This window comes from Mixophyes fleayi, chromosome 2 (genome assembly GCF_038048845.1).
Source record: "Mixophyes fleayi isolate aMixFle1 chromosome 2, aMixFle1.hap1, whole genome shotgun sequence".
In the NCBI taxonomy this organism is placed as follows: domain Eukaryota; kingdom Metazoa; phylum Chordata; class Amphibia; order Anura; family Limnodynastidae; genus Mixophyes; species Mixophyes fleayi.
The window spans coordinates 35,120,518-35,135,809 of record NC_134403.1 but is presented as its reverse complement, the minus strand read 5'-3'; the positions used below and the strand labels follow the sequence as shown (position 1 = coordinate 35,135,809).

The 15,292-nt window shown below is 39.0% G+C and overlaps 1 protein-coding gene across 5 annotated transcripts in view; it reads right to left on the bottom strand.

Annotated features, from left to right (window-relative positions):
* YAP1 (Yes1 associated transcriptional regulator) overlaps window positions 1-15,292 on the bottom strand; it is a 55,066-nt gene that overhangs the window by 14,292 nt on the left and 25,482 nt on the right. For 3 of the 5 annotated variants that reach the window (XM_075198786.1, XM_075198789.1, XM_075198785.1), the window contains exons 3-4: window positions 5,811-5,923; window positions 1,178-1,291 (exon numbers count right to left, since the gene is read on the bottom strand). In XM_075198786.1, the coding sequence (XP_075054887.1) occupies window positions 1,178-1,291; window positions 5,811-5,923 (227 nt within the window). The remainder of the gene's footprint in view (window positions 1-1,177; window positions 1,292-5,810; window positions 5,924-15,292) is intronic. The other 2 variants (XM_075198787.1, XM_075198788.1) reach the window with 1 other exon arrangement.

The following is a 15,292-nucleotide window of genomic DNA, read 5'->3' as shown; positions in this document are numbered from 1 at the left end:
CTTTTTAAAGGCACAATTAAGCAAGTTATCCTGTGCTGGAGAAAGCTCAGGGGTTGTCCTACAAATTTTGAGTCCTTTCTGGAACAGGCAATCCCCTAATGATCATAGAGCTTCCCCAAAAAAGATTACACATCCCACGTCTAGGCCACACAGTCAAGCCACTAAAGACACTCCAAAAAACATACTGGTAGGTTAATTGGCTGCTAACAAATTGACCCTAGTCTGTCTGTGTGTGTGTGTGTGTGTGTGTGTGTTAGGGAATTAAGACTGTAAGCTCCAATGGGGCAGGGACTGATGTGAGTGAGTTCTCTGTACAGCGCTGCGGAATTAGTGGCGCTATATAAATAAATGATGATGATGATGAAGCCGTGAGTATGATGACACCGCAAAACCATTTTCTTCGTTCTGGACGAAGAATACTGTATTACGGGTAAGAGGGGAAATGAAGGGTGAGTTCTGTAGATTTGGTAGCCTCCGCCTATAAACTAAGTGAAGCCCTATAATAAAAAATATTTTTCAACATTCATTCCTTAAATTACACTTTACTTATAAAAACGAAGAAAACAAAAAAACAACTTCTAGGGTTAGAGGCTATGAAATGATACAATTATCTTCACACAAACCACAGGATGCAAGAAAATAAAAGCAAAGCGATAAATCAAAGAAGTTTGGAGATATCTATTGACTCTGCGTCAGAACAGAATTACCCCACAAGTGACTGCTTAAACATTCATCTATCAGAAACAATAGACTAATACCTACTGACCGATTTAATTACACCACCACATTAAAAACAAAACAAAAAAACAACACTATCATGATCTAATGCAATCTGATCTTCTAAAGAAAGAACATATCTTAGACATAGTAGAACAACTAAAAAATGTTATTTCATTTTAATTTATACCCAGGAGTTTTGGGGAGGATATACTAATTATGTATTATTGCATGTTCTATAGACATGTAGCGTGGAGGCCGTCAGTATATACCCGCTTATGTGAGGAACGTGTGCACATGCTGCGCAGACGGATCAGTAGCTGTGTGCGCCTGCGCTCGTAGAGCATATCGGGAACTGTAAGCTTACACCGCTCGCTATATCTTCAGCCTACACATGCATACCAAACACAAGAGTTCCGGAATACTGAGAACCAGGCAAAGCAACCAGAATGGTTCTTACCAAAGCGCGGGTCTAAACGTGGGTCTAGCCAAGATGTGGACTTGTTTTTATGGTTTATGTAGTAGATTTCCCCTTCAGGAGTCAGGGCCTGCTCCCACCCATCTGGAAGTGGACCTAGAACACAAATAATTAAAAAAAATTAATCTTAAGCAGCCTTCCTACTGGGTGGGACGGACAGAATGCGCAAGACTTTCAGTTAGTCAAGAATTAAAAATATATTTTAACAATACTTTAGTATTGTTAACTTTTTATTTATCTTTTTTAAAAATCAACCTATAGATATTTTATTAAATTAAGATTTTTAGATGTACATTCAGGTGCTGGTGTTTGTTAATCCGCACCAACATCTGCCAAAGTACATGCAAGAAGGGCCTTCAGAGTCCAACACTAAATTCTTAGCATGCTTATAGTTGCCAAACGACGAAAAAGACTATTTGCTAACAGGGATTACTTTTCCCACCTTCTTAGGATAAATGCCTCCGTTTTCCCAAATGTGTAACAGAAGAGACCAATAGCATTGAACAAAATACAAAATAAGTTGCCTAAAACTCTAACTTACTACTTGTGTTTATTTAAATTAGGACCCATAGTCGTTTGTTCTCTTTAAACATTTATATTTACAGTGATTTGAAAGCAAATGTAATGAAGTCAAAATAACAGATTTTTATTTTATTTAATATATTACACACACACGGCACGTGCCATACAGTCTTACTTGATATGCACCATCTATAACAAAAACTACAAGCTACAATCTCATGGCCAGTTGAATCTCTTCTACCAGCTATCCGAATCACATACCAAAACCACCCAAAACTCAACGATTAAGTCCACAAGCTTTATAATAATCAAAGAGTAACCAGTGACACCTCTACAGCCAATGGAGCAGAGGATGTGTATTGTAAAGCTGTACTGTATCCCGGAACTTGGTTTCCAGAGGGTAAACAGAATGGGAATAATTAATAATGGTATCCAACCAGTTGTGTGCCAGTCAATGCTGCGACTCCCCCTTTATCCCCTTTCAAAAATAAAGTTTTGTTTTTCTTGTATTGTACATCTGCTACAATTCTTACTATCTGTTTTTATCTTTTAACTATGGACAATTCACCAGTACGCTTTCTCTTGCACTTGTTATTGCATACAATATAAAGATTGGAAGAGTAATTATAACACGATCGAACGGCATAAAGATAAGGACAAACATCACACTGAGCGGTGAGATACTTTGTGTCTGCCTAGAAATGACTCGCCATGGAGCCATCATCTGTAATTTTATACAAATGTCCCAACAACCAGCACTGTCACCGACACCAGACAATGACACATGGCTTTCCCAGAAATAGAAAGTGATAGCTTTGTAAATGCGGAACTCCGTGTTCAGGGATTCACAATCCAACACCATGCCCAAACCTGAAGTTGTTTCTGGGTGCTGAATGGCAGTATTAGAACCTTACTTTTCAATCATCATTATTATTTATTGAAACAAATTTCCCTTTAGGATCACACTGTATTTTGCACTCGATAAACAGACAATAGGTGGTGCATACTCTTGTGCTCAATGCTCTCAAAAGAACGGCTATGGAAGAATACCAGTGTGACTGGCTAGAGGAAAATCAGTACTACAGGCAGATGCGCCCACTAGTGGCTGCATTTCTATGTATAACATGGAATGACGAACTAATAAGTGGTACTTTAATTATGAAATACTGCAGTGCGAGCAGATTTTTCTGATTCATGAGCCTTGTTCCTCTAGCTTCTCTCTCTTATGACACCAACAAACAACTTTAAAAGCTCCATCTGAAGTATGCAAAATGTTCAACATTAACTATGGTAATAAAGGTTTATAGACCTGCGGAGGCACACAGCAAGAGGTGCGGCAGTTTAAGAGGATACTTCTTGGAATGTAATACCTATATATTGAATACAAGGTAACCGAAAAATGACATTCAGCAGCTGTTAGACATTCATATCCAGTATATCCCCTTACTAGATCATACACCAACCCAGGACACATTAGCATTGAGTAGCAGTATTGTGATTAAGGCATCAAGCTCCTACTTTACATTTCAGTGTATTAGTGAGATTTTAAGCATTTCTGTGGCATTAAGCATTGTGCCTCCAATGTTTTTAGACAACACAAAAAGTAAACAAAAACGAACATTAAAAAAATATATAATATATATTTTTTACTTTACTTGCGATTTCATTTTTGTTTATACAATACTGATTTAAGGGCTTTTTTTGTCTAAGAGAAGCAATCTTCTGGACCATAAAATAGGAGGATGCCCAAAATACAGGTCTCCTTTATGAGTCTTATTAAAGAGCACTCTATACAGACATGTAAACATACAGCTGTATACATTTGTAATGTGAAATCACCATTACTGGAAAGTGCGCACAGTCAAGAAGTCTGTATAGCCCACAATAGGGCTTATTTAATATATCGCTGCAAGCAAAAATGTACTGTAACACATAGCAACCAAATATTTGCTGTCATTAGTCTGTCTACTCTAGAGTGATAAAAGTTAATGTGTTTGGTTGCTATGGGTTACAGCATATTGCTCTTAGCACCGTGCGTTTTATCTTCAACTCATAACTCATTGGGTTTCCATTCATACAAATCACAAAGAAGCCCAATGAAATTCACATCTATAAATAAACCCAAACTCAGTACAAACGCTGGGGAGGAATATGATCTATGAACAAGAGGACAATATATTAAACGTTCAGAATCCACCTACAGCTCACAATCCCTTTTTCCTGTGTTAAACGGAACTTTGAGCATTTTTTGGCATAGGCCATTCCAGATATATAACCAATTTCTCTCTCCGAGTAGAATGGTTTGTCTTCCCAGTCATACGCAAAGGGCTTACATTATGGAAGATCATTACATTAATCTGTGTATGGAGACTTGCCAGGTCTGCTGGGCGTGCAAGAAAATATCTACAATATATGTAGGAAGACTGTAAGGGGAATTATACTTGGCAGGAAATGCCAATTTAATTTTTTGTGCGCTGGCTCAGTAGGTTAAGGTGACATGAAATAAATACCACCCATAGGTCACAACAGAACACAGATATTTGGATCTGGTACGGGGTTTCCAACTTCAGATATTACCTCTACCAGTTGAGTCTTATTTTTGCAGCCCATGGATATAAAACATGAAACCGATTTGTGGATAGAATTGTATCTTATCCACGAATCAGCCGGTTCACCACTGTGATAGATAAAATGCCTTAGGTGGAAAAAACACATACCATGAGGGTTAAAACACAAAGTCGTCCGAAGGTGGAAAACCCTTTAAATATAAAAAGGTTCACTGTAAAATTACATCTCATACATGTGACTATCCTTCATGTTTTAGCCTGCAACAAAATGCCTGCACAGTTTATGTAATGCCTCGGTATAATGTTTCCTTAAACATTGTACCAAGGTATGTTTGTTTATACATAAATTATATATTTTTTCATCTCAAAAAATATTTCTCCCAGATTTAATTTCAGAAGTAAAAAAAATAAAAATAAATCACTGTTATAGGAAATGGACGTGCTTTTCACAGCCCCCTTTGATATTTCTTTGTCATTGGAGCTTGAGATTCAGACCCAGCAAACACTGCGTACCTATAGAACTTGCCTAGTAGATTTGAAATTCAGAGATCAAGCTGAAATTAAAAGGAGAACTCTAGCCTCAAACACTTTCTTATCCACTCCCCCTCCCCCCAAATTAGTTTTCTGGGCCTCAGACATGGAGATATTCAAATAAAGGGGATCAAACCTGAAGGATCTCAATGTCCCAGCTATAGTTAGCTGCGGATCAGACTATTTCTGCAGACCATTATGCTGGTTTAGAGGCCAAAAAACCCCCATAAGTGATCTGAGCAAATGGTGGGAATCACAGGGGGGAGAAACATTGGTGGTTCAAACTAATCAGGAGTGCGGACAGGTGCACGTTTTTGGAGAATGCAGGTCTCCTTTAATGAACAATAAGTATTCTGACAAACAGTGGAATAAGTATGAAGAGTGCAAATATGATATTTATAAAAAGAAAACAATGAAGGGCAATAAATAGTATAAAAAAAACCAAAAACAAAACAAGACACCAAAAAATCCCCCAAAAGAAACGAACTACATTTCTAGATGCAGCGACTTCACAATTACATTGATAATACCAGTAGAAACAGACCGACATTAAATGACCTCCAATAGGTATGTATTCTGTATGTTTTTTTTGTTCTACAGAGCTAGACTTAAAGGTACACAGACTTTTCTATTTAACAATTCCATTCAACCAGGCCGCAGGTATTCATCTTAGACATCTACGCTTCAAAGCCCGTGTATGCTCAACTTTTACTAAGCACAGAAATCTTAGGATCTTATCTGGAGACCAGGTATCTAGAAAGCTCCAGAAAATCTAGAAATCTAGAACAGGTAATGTGTTGCTGCTCAGTGATAAGGTCATATACACAAACATAATCACTGAGCCTCTATACATAAATGACTAACGAGTGAATAGAACACACACAAGCGCTTCCTCCTAAATCATTCCACCAACACAACTCATTACTCATTTACCGTGAAGTGTCTAGTAACTAGAGGACTAGTAACCACCCTTATACGGACTATGGCTGACGTACCTGTTGGGTTCATGAGGTTTTGCTGTACTGCAGGGCTGGTGGGGGCGGTAACATTCATCTGTGATAGCATCGCCTTCCTGGGGTCCTGCCATGTGGTGGTCTGTTCAATATGACTGCAAGGAAGATCAGAAACGTAGCATTAGAGAAGACAGAAGAGCAGAATATGATAAAGTCCAAACTAATGAACAAATCTCACCATATCTAAGTTGACAGATGCAGGAGTTGGCAACTAAGACTGCAGATAGACCAATCATCTATCAAGAGTTGGTGCAAAGCCGGTTAATCAATCTGACCAGTTTTTAATCCAAAAATGACCTGCATTTCAATTACGACTTTCATTTAGCCTCACAGTGCATTAAATACAAGGAATAGCACGGCCCGCTTTCAATGGAAACTTAACTTTGAAATTTAGCTACCAACCAACTATTGTGCAATGTGTGAGCTCTCAAGTTATCCGCACACAGAACTAATCTACATGAGTGCAGACCTCTATTGTCACAGAAGCACAGGAAGCGATACAAAGTTCTGCAATACATTTGTTTACCCTGGCCCCGAAAGAAACCTACCCATACCGTTCTTAGATGCCCTCTACTGGCTTTGGTTGTCAACGTGCCCAATAATATGTAATGGTGCCCAACAAAAGTTAAAGTTGGATGTACACATTTGTCAGACATGTTATTATATGATCATACTGTTTACTGAATGGGAATTTAATGTGTAAATACAGAACAGTCACTCAGCCCTAGAGATTGTGTGACAAGGTGACTATCTCCCCGATCTGAAAAGGTGCAGGACAAGCAATGTCTTGGGAGATAGCCCCCACCCGCCCATCCGTCTCACCTTAAATCACATTAAAACGGACAGTGCAACTTGCACCATTTAACTAAATATACCAACATATCCACTTTAAAAGCGCAAGAATAATTACATGAAAAATGGTTGGGTTAGACACTATAAGAAAACCTACTCATGTTCTAGAAACATTTTGCTAGATATATTTATAGCTGTGTCACAGTTTGTATTGCAGCCACACAAGATCATTAAACTAGATTCCGTTTCATCTTTAAGGAGTTTGGTACCAGTCCGTACTACCGCCCACAAAGGCAGCTAGTTTACTGCACTGACGGCATCATTTCAAATACTTGTGCACACAAAGTTAACTCTAATCCTTGAACAATTTAAATGAATAAATGTTAAACTATAAAACCCAAGAGCGTTTATAGTATGTAAAATACGGTAAAAAGTATGAAATTGCATTTGTCACTGTGGAGTACATCGTGCAGCCTCAATTCAATAGGAACTAGTGATATCATTCAGACATAGGATGAACTTCAAGACATGGAACTCATGGAATTTAGTGAATATACTATGAAGAAATACTGCAACGCCAAGGAGAATAAACCATAGACCCACACATTAGTTTGTTTTATCTATTGCTACGTGATCCACCAACAGTACAAAACAGCTGTACTGAACGAAGAATTGTTTAAGCTGACCCAACAACTTCCTATAAACTAGTTACAACCACATGACAAGAATATTATTTATCCCTACTCACATAACATTTAAATCAAACACTAAAAGGAAATATATAAAAAGGATTAGAGGACAGCTAATAAGAAAGGGTTCAAGCAGTGATTTTCAGGAGGTTGGTTATAAAGGGTTAACACCACCACACTGGCTTACAAAACGCCCAATAGATCTAAGCAGGTTTTTATAGGCAATTAAGAAATTAATAGGCCTTTTATATCAGAGCTTCACCCCGAGGTACACCCAGGAGCACCCTACAGAAGACATTTCCGATTAATCATACAATAGACCACATCAACTACAACAGCTTCCTTGTTTATAAGACAGTCGAGAAAGTTTTGACCGTGCACTAGAAAACACTGTAATACAGACTTGCGCTTCCCCCCTTCACTTCTCCACAGAGATACTTTGTCTGAGATATATGACTAAACATATGGAGAAAACACTTGGGTAGAAGGGCTCAGTGTGCTCACAAACAGACACCACCGGCCAAGAGATGGTCTAGATGAAGGAGTTTTACACATGGGTGTCTCTACTCTTCCGAGCAACATTCCATTCACAGAACGGTGTACAAAGCACAAGGTGGGTCTTCAAATAGAAGAACATATGCCCTGTACAAACAGAAAACGCGTGACAAGCACTTCTCAGTTCATGTCCCTCCATGCAACGTCAATGTCCACATTCATTTTACAAAGGACTCAGTGATCCCTTCAAGATTCCAGCAGTGCAGCTTATTATAAAATACATGCAAGTCCTCTAACTTTTTATTCATTCATTATTTAACATTTATTTATACTTTGCTTAATAATAATAACAATTTACAAGGAATCAATATAGCAATTCAGATATTTAAATGTAAATATATTGTTTTTAGCCTAAAACAACAACAACTACAAAATACTAAGTGGGAAAAAACATTCAGACAAGGGAAAGTGAGAGAGGGGGGAAAAAAAAAAAAGAGGGAAGAAATGAAGGAGGAGTAGATTGTAAGGTGCATAAAAAAAAGAAATCAAAGGGTGTAAGTTCCAGGCTGCTAATTATGGAACATACATATATGGGTATCGCATAAATTGGATAATAATTTGAAAGGATATGTTTAGAGTCAACACTTCTGAAACGTTATCAGTGTGATGGGTGGGCTGATGTTAGTATTGTATGGTATTCATTTGTTTCTTTAAATTTCAACCAGTTGAACCAAGTGTAGCTGTGAACTCAGAGGTCCGGTTACTAGCTGAAAGGGATAGATCTAACATATACATATAAAAATTACTACGAGTAAACCATTCCATCATGGGGAATTCCAGCAAACTGGTATCGGATTTCTCTGCAGTATTTATGTGTTTAAGGAGCGATTTTTTTTTTATATGAAGAGATGGGCATTTTGGATAAGGATAGGAGCCAGAAAATAGGGTCAGTCGGAACATGCGCGCACCTGTAATTATTTTGGGGGGAAAATTATTTTGTTCCAATATTGGGAGATCTTGGAACACGATCACCATATACGGATTTGGGATCTTCCATGTGAATTACATCTCCAACAAAGAGGAGATATCCGAGTCGAAAATGTATTTAATAATTCAGACATCTTTACCATCAAGATAAGATTTATATTGGGTTTCAGCAATAACTGTATTTTGTAAGCATGCAATGCGCGGACATATAAAAGTTTCGGACCACTGGATTGGTCCACTAAGATCTTGAAAGTAATTTTCCCATTTTTCTGTAAAACGAGGTCTATTTGTCTTCGATCAGTATTTTGTAGATATTGGAGATAGTATGTTTGGGAGTATTAGTGAGGGTGCAAAGAGATTCACAATGGCGTGAGAGGTCTACTGATCTTAGATAAAGTACCCCGTTTGTTGAGGAGAAAACAAAAGTTGTAAGTATCTCCAGTATTCGTTTGTGGAAAGTGAAGCCTACGACTGGATTTCACGGAACCCTCAGATGCTTCCAATCTTTGGATACCTCTTGATGTCCAAGCATTGAACTGTCCATATTGGAGATATTAGAGTCCAGATGGGAATTCCGCGTTGCCCAAAAAGGAGGTCAATGGTGAAATGATTGTGGAGACGCTATGACTCGTTGTAATTTTCTTACAGCAATCTACTGTGGGGCCTATGTATAGTGGGATGAGATAATTTGGGTATGTTTAGAAGCATGGCAATAGGTTTAGTGGAATTGACAGTCCATGACCCTCTCTTGGGATCCATTGTTTTTTCCTCAAGTCTCATCCACTCTAGAACTCTGGTTAACATAGATGCTTGGTAATAACAGCAGAAGAGAGGAAGTTGTAGAACCCCGTGGAGTCTACGTCTATATAATTATATCATGTTTGAACCTTGGCCGTTTGCCCTGCCCCAAAGTCCCTAACCATACTTTGTAGTTCTACAAAAGAGTGCATAGGTACATGCTCTAATTGGTACCATTTGGAAAACATAATAGTGTGGGGAGTATGGTCATTTTAATGACATTTACTGTCCCTAACCAGGAAAGTTTTAAATTGGCCCAAGATTGTAATTCTTCACATGTTTTATTCAAAAGTGGAGAATAATTAAAGGCAAATAGTTTGGAGGTGTCACCTGACTGGGTAATCCCTGGATATCTAATAAAGGTTGGATGCGATTTGGAGGGAAAGAAAGCCCTCAAGGAACTCGCTATATGTTCTGGAAGGGAGATGTTGAGTGGCCCACTAACATTTTACACATAGGGCAACCAACAATCAAAATGCTCAGCGTCGTATCCTGAACGAAACATGGGACTAAAAATCTGGTAACACTGTACTGAGAGCAGACTTCTAAATATAAATCTATTTCCCATATTAAAATTAATGTTTTTGCCATCATCTTATTTCAAAAAGAATGGTTTTGTTATTCCGGAGGCAGCCATTCCATTGACCAATGTTTGTTGGAATAGAGACCTCATGCACAAAGTCTCTGGGGAATAAATAGATTGGACTCCTGGATGTCGATATGGAGTCACAAAATGGCTGCCTCCACTGTGAATGCACCTTGTAGAAATAAAGTTAAAAAAAGAAAAGAAAAAAAAGAAGAAGAGGAAAACATGCAACAATACTGCTAGGAAAATAAGCAAATGGATCCACTACAGCATGGCCAAAACACAAAAGCCAGAATACTAGATAAATAAATATCGCCCAATGAGTTGCTGGGTGACATTTTTAAAACCTTTTCATTATCAATCCCCTTCACGACCATGTGCCCTGAGACTGTCATAGAACAAGCTGTAGCCACTCACGTCCTCATAACACCCCCAGCAGCTAACAGTAATTCAGGGTACAACTGTCCTGATATTGTGGAAGACCATGCCCCATCCACTTGTGTGATTATGTTAGTGAGGGCAGGGCTGCATGTGACAGGGGTGTGTGTGTGTGTTGATGCAACAAGGGGAATGGAAAAAAGTATTATGCGACACACATTTGTGAGGACGAGCAGAGTACTCCTAACAGCACAGCAGAGTGTTGGGAGGCTTCCCAAATAGATACAGAAAGTTGCAGAGACAAATGCACCTCTATATGAAACCAAGTTCATACATCCAACTTGTAATACTTTAAACAGATTGTTTTTTTGTTTTCTTTAAGTGGGGGATGGGGGCCCTCAACATGTAGTATGCAATCCTGGATTGAGCTGCACAGCCAGAGGGTAAAGCTGCATCGAATACACATGAAAGCCTTCCCCGCAGAAGCAGTGACTCAGCTATCACATAAAGCCAAACCATTTGCTTCTTGTTGCCTTCTTTTCTGCTTTGTTGAAGAGAGGCTGTGCCGATCTCCCTGCTGCTATTAGAGCACAAGGAGCACAGCTCTCCTTTAGAGAGGCCCCCTGTGAAGGTCATATAGACAAGCTGCGAAAGCCTTGATGCCTGACTTCCTCGTGACGCCAGTGTATGGATTCCCTGCAGTTCAGCAGAACTCCCACTCTCACATCCCTGCCAATAGAGAGGCTGGGCAGGGAAAACACAGACAAAAAGAACCTTTAGGCGAGATGTGGGAAACGCAGGATGAGCTAATCTGCTCACTGCACACAGCCAGTGACAAGGCTTCCTCTTACAGACTGCAATGAGCAATGCAGTTGCACGTTTACTGAGAATGCTGCAGATTAGCCTCATTAAACAGTCCAGTCAAGAGCACTTTAACTCGGACTGAGCTGAAGTAGGTGATGGAACTACGTATGTGGCCCAAAAACTAGAATGGTGGGAATATCTGTGGTCCATTGAGTTACTGGAAGTATGTGCTACATATTGCTTAAAAAAAAAAAAACCCTAAAAAAAAAAACTACGTACCAGAATAAAATAAATTCTCTTTATCAATAAAAAAAAGTTTTAAGTGTAAATTGTTAATTGTATTGCCTATAAATGAAAGCAAGGGTATGTGTACATAGGCAGAGGAGTTGCATGTGCTCTGTTGCACTTAACGACCAGTAAACAGAACTCACATGAACTTTTTTGTTTATTTATTTAAAAAAAACATGATTTAACAAATTAGGATAAAAGGAGGAAACTCCTCCCCTGTCCAGGTCCCATGATCTGATCCCTATGCGACCCTCCTTTCACACTTGTCCACTGGTCATTAAACGCAATGGTATGTGTGACAGAAAACTACCTATGTGCATAAGCCTAACAAAATAAAAATAAAGCCGGTGGAACGCTGAAATTCTCTTTCTATAAAAGCAGAAATCGCTCCAGTCGACACAATGGAGTCGAGAGGAAAACACTCTTTAAACATAACACAGGTAGGGGACAATAAAAGAAATGGACAACAAGAACATGGAAATAAAGGGCTGCCACACGGGTATGGATCTTGCCACACCTCATACAAATGACATCCCAGCATGATCATGGTCTAGCTGGTGTCGTTGTGGGAAGCATGGCTGCAAGAGAAGATCTCAGCGGTTTTGATATAGGGGCGATTGTTGGGGTGCATTTGGAAGAAGCTTGAGGGACCTTTCTAATCACTCACATAAGTGTCACATAATGTTAGCGTGGAACTAGAGAGATAAAATTGCTTTCAGTTAAGAGGAAGACTGCGTGGAATGCATAGTCCAGCATTAGTTTTAATTAAGTACAAGGTAACATTTGAGCAACCGCAGATCAATTGACTGCAAATTTCAACTTGTGATGAGAGCAGTTGGTTCAACTGAAAATGGCCCATCGAGTGTTCCACAACGGAGGGTATTAGTTGGGTTACTGTCTATTTTCGGACGTGTGTGTCATCCCAGGATATTCACAGAGCCCATGTGGGGTCCCAATGGTTTGATGAGCATGTCACTAATCTTCGCCATATGCTTACTCATGCCCGTCTCTGAAACCAGTTAAGCTTCTAGGAGATATTTTGGGACACCACCTGAGACAACAATTTCCGCCTCCACCAACCAGACCTTCTTTGAGCGAGTCTTGTAAATAAACAGTGATGCATCCTTCCTTTATTCACAATTCCAGACATTGAAAAGCTCCATTCCGCAGGTTGTGTCCCAATAACCTAATAAGTTACTGTATAGGAGCTTCCATTATTTTGTCTGATACTTGAGTTTGTAGGATACAATATGATTCCGGAAACACTGGATTACTCTTAAAAAGATATAAAGAAATTAAACGAGATCCTTAAATTCTGGGATATGTGGATAAAAAGAGACAGAGGGACAATTAGAGCCTTGACAGTCAGTCACATTTCCCTGTACTGATAGTGTTCAGTGTACCAACAGGAGCCTGCATCTACCATCTAAATACAGGCAAAGCATTTAAATCTGGGGTTACAGATAGCGTATATAATCTATGTATCGCATCAGGGGGTAAATGTATTATACTCCGGTTTCTTCAACTCGCGGGTGTTCAGCGAGATGACAGCTAAAATTTAAAGCAGCGCTGCCTTGTAAAGGCAAGTTTCCCTTTACAAGGCAGCGCCGCTTTAAATTTTAGCTGTCATCTCGCCAAACTCCCGCGAATTGAAGAAACCAAAAGTATGATACATTTACCCCCAGGTGTCCATGTGGTTTAGTGCATATTAATTCTGAAGATTTACTCATTCCCCAACACTTAATACAGATCACTCACTCAGCCAAACACGTTCCCAAACCAAGCTGAGGGTGTGATAGTATGAACCCAATACGCTTCACTTCTTCCTTTATGGACTGAATTATTTCCATTTACACAAAAAAAAAAAAAAAAAAAAAAATCCAAGTAAATTTATAATAATCGCAAGCTTACTTTAATAATCCATACAGGATTCTTTGATTAATTGATATTGTTGGCTTTTGGTATAGACATGATGCGAGTTCTCTGTACAGCGCTGCAGAATTAGTGGCGCTATATAAATGATAATGATGATGATGATGATGATGTATAGGTATACAAATTTTATTTTAACCTTTTATATGGATATTCGTTTTTTTAAGACCAATACAAAATTAAATCTTCCTGCTACTAGAATTTATTCCCTGTAACATGAAACCTTTAAAACTTACACTATAAGAAATTAATTTGCTCCCTTTAACATGTATTTGATATATAGCAATCTGAAATTAACATGTTCAGTTGAAAAGGGGGGGGGGGGGGGTTCTAAAATGTGGCATTATAAAGAGAGATGTTTTGCAAGTATACTTTACTTCTAGTTAGTGAGTGACACATTGTGACTGTTTTATGACCAGAGGATAGCTTGTTCCCACAAGAGTACATTGATTGTTCAAGTGCCAACACATATACATTTCTGTGGAAGCATTTACGCACTTATGAAGGTCGTGCTCTACTACCTGGGCTATGAATACACAGAAATGGAGATATTTGGCTCTGTTACGTCTGTAAAGCTGGGTACACACTACATACAGGCTTTTCACCCGATTATCATGGCAGTCACAGGACAATGGACTGTTAGGTCTGATATTGCATTAGTGTAGGCTGATATTGCATTAGTGTGTACACTCCCACGTGCAGTGTAGGCAGATTTCTAAAGCGTGCAGAGTCATGATCTTTTCAGCCGATGGTTATGACAGATGAAGAGCACAGATCTGCAGGTAAGTCCGGTAAAGTGTGTACACAGGAATTGGCTGATCGGGACTTTCCATCGTTGGTAAAATCATTAAATATATCACATCGGGAGCAGTTTTAAGTCACGCTGCAAAAGAAGTTTAACAGAACATTTGTAGAATAAGTCAAACAGAAACCCTATGAAAAATAAAAAAAGGTTATTTTCTCTTTGCATCCATTGTCCCAAGTGCGAGGTGATGAAAATGCGTAGATAATCGACACACACAATAAAACATTTCTTAGGCTTCATAAATAAGTCAGTCATGGTTTGTTAGTCACGTTTAATTATTTGTTAACTGACAGCACAACGAGATCAGGTAGCCAGGTAATCGCTTTAGTTGATTTGTGAATGAGCCGTTTAAAAGCAACTATGATGCACCCTCACGCACCTCTACCTAAATTTTAACCCTAAACACGCAGTCTCGTACCTCAATAGGGGTCACTGGTTCCAGCAAAGCAGCTGCATCTGCATGAACATCTGTTCAGACCACAGAATGGACACCTCTACTGTGGGTAAGCAAAGGGTACACCTCGGTGCGGTCACTTTAGGGCTGTTTACCTGGCAGCAAACACAGCGTCTTTTGACTGAACAAATGTGCTGTACTTGGGTGGGTCAGACAGAATAGACCATTACTCCTCTGAGGTCACATGCGTGAAACATTCATGTGTGTCTGTGTATTCCTTTACATAGTTGAAATGTTTATGCTACTACAATGTGCAAGGGTTCATGGGTAAAAGGTTAAAATTGCTCACTCGGGCAGCTCAGTAATCCTGAATTTTAGACATCGTGTACTAGCGTCTGTGTCACTTGCATACAAAGTCACCAAAACCTTCTAGTACTGATTAAATACAATTCTTACCTAGGTACCTCCATACAGAGTGCAAAATTGCTTCCAATTGTCCAAACATATGACTCGGGG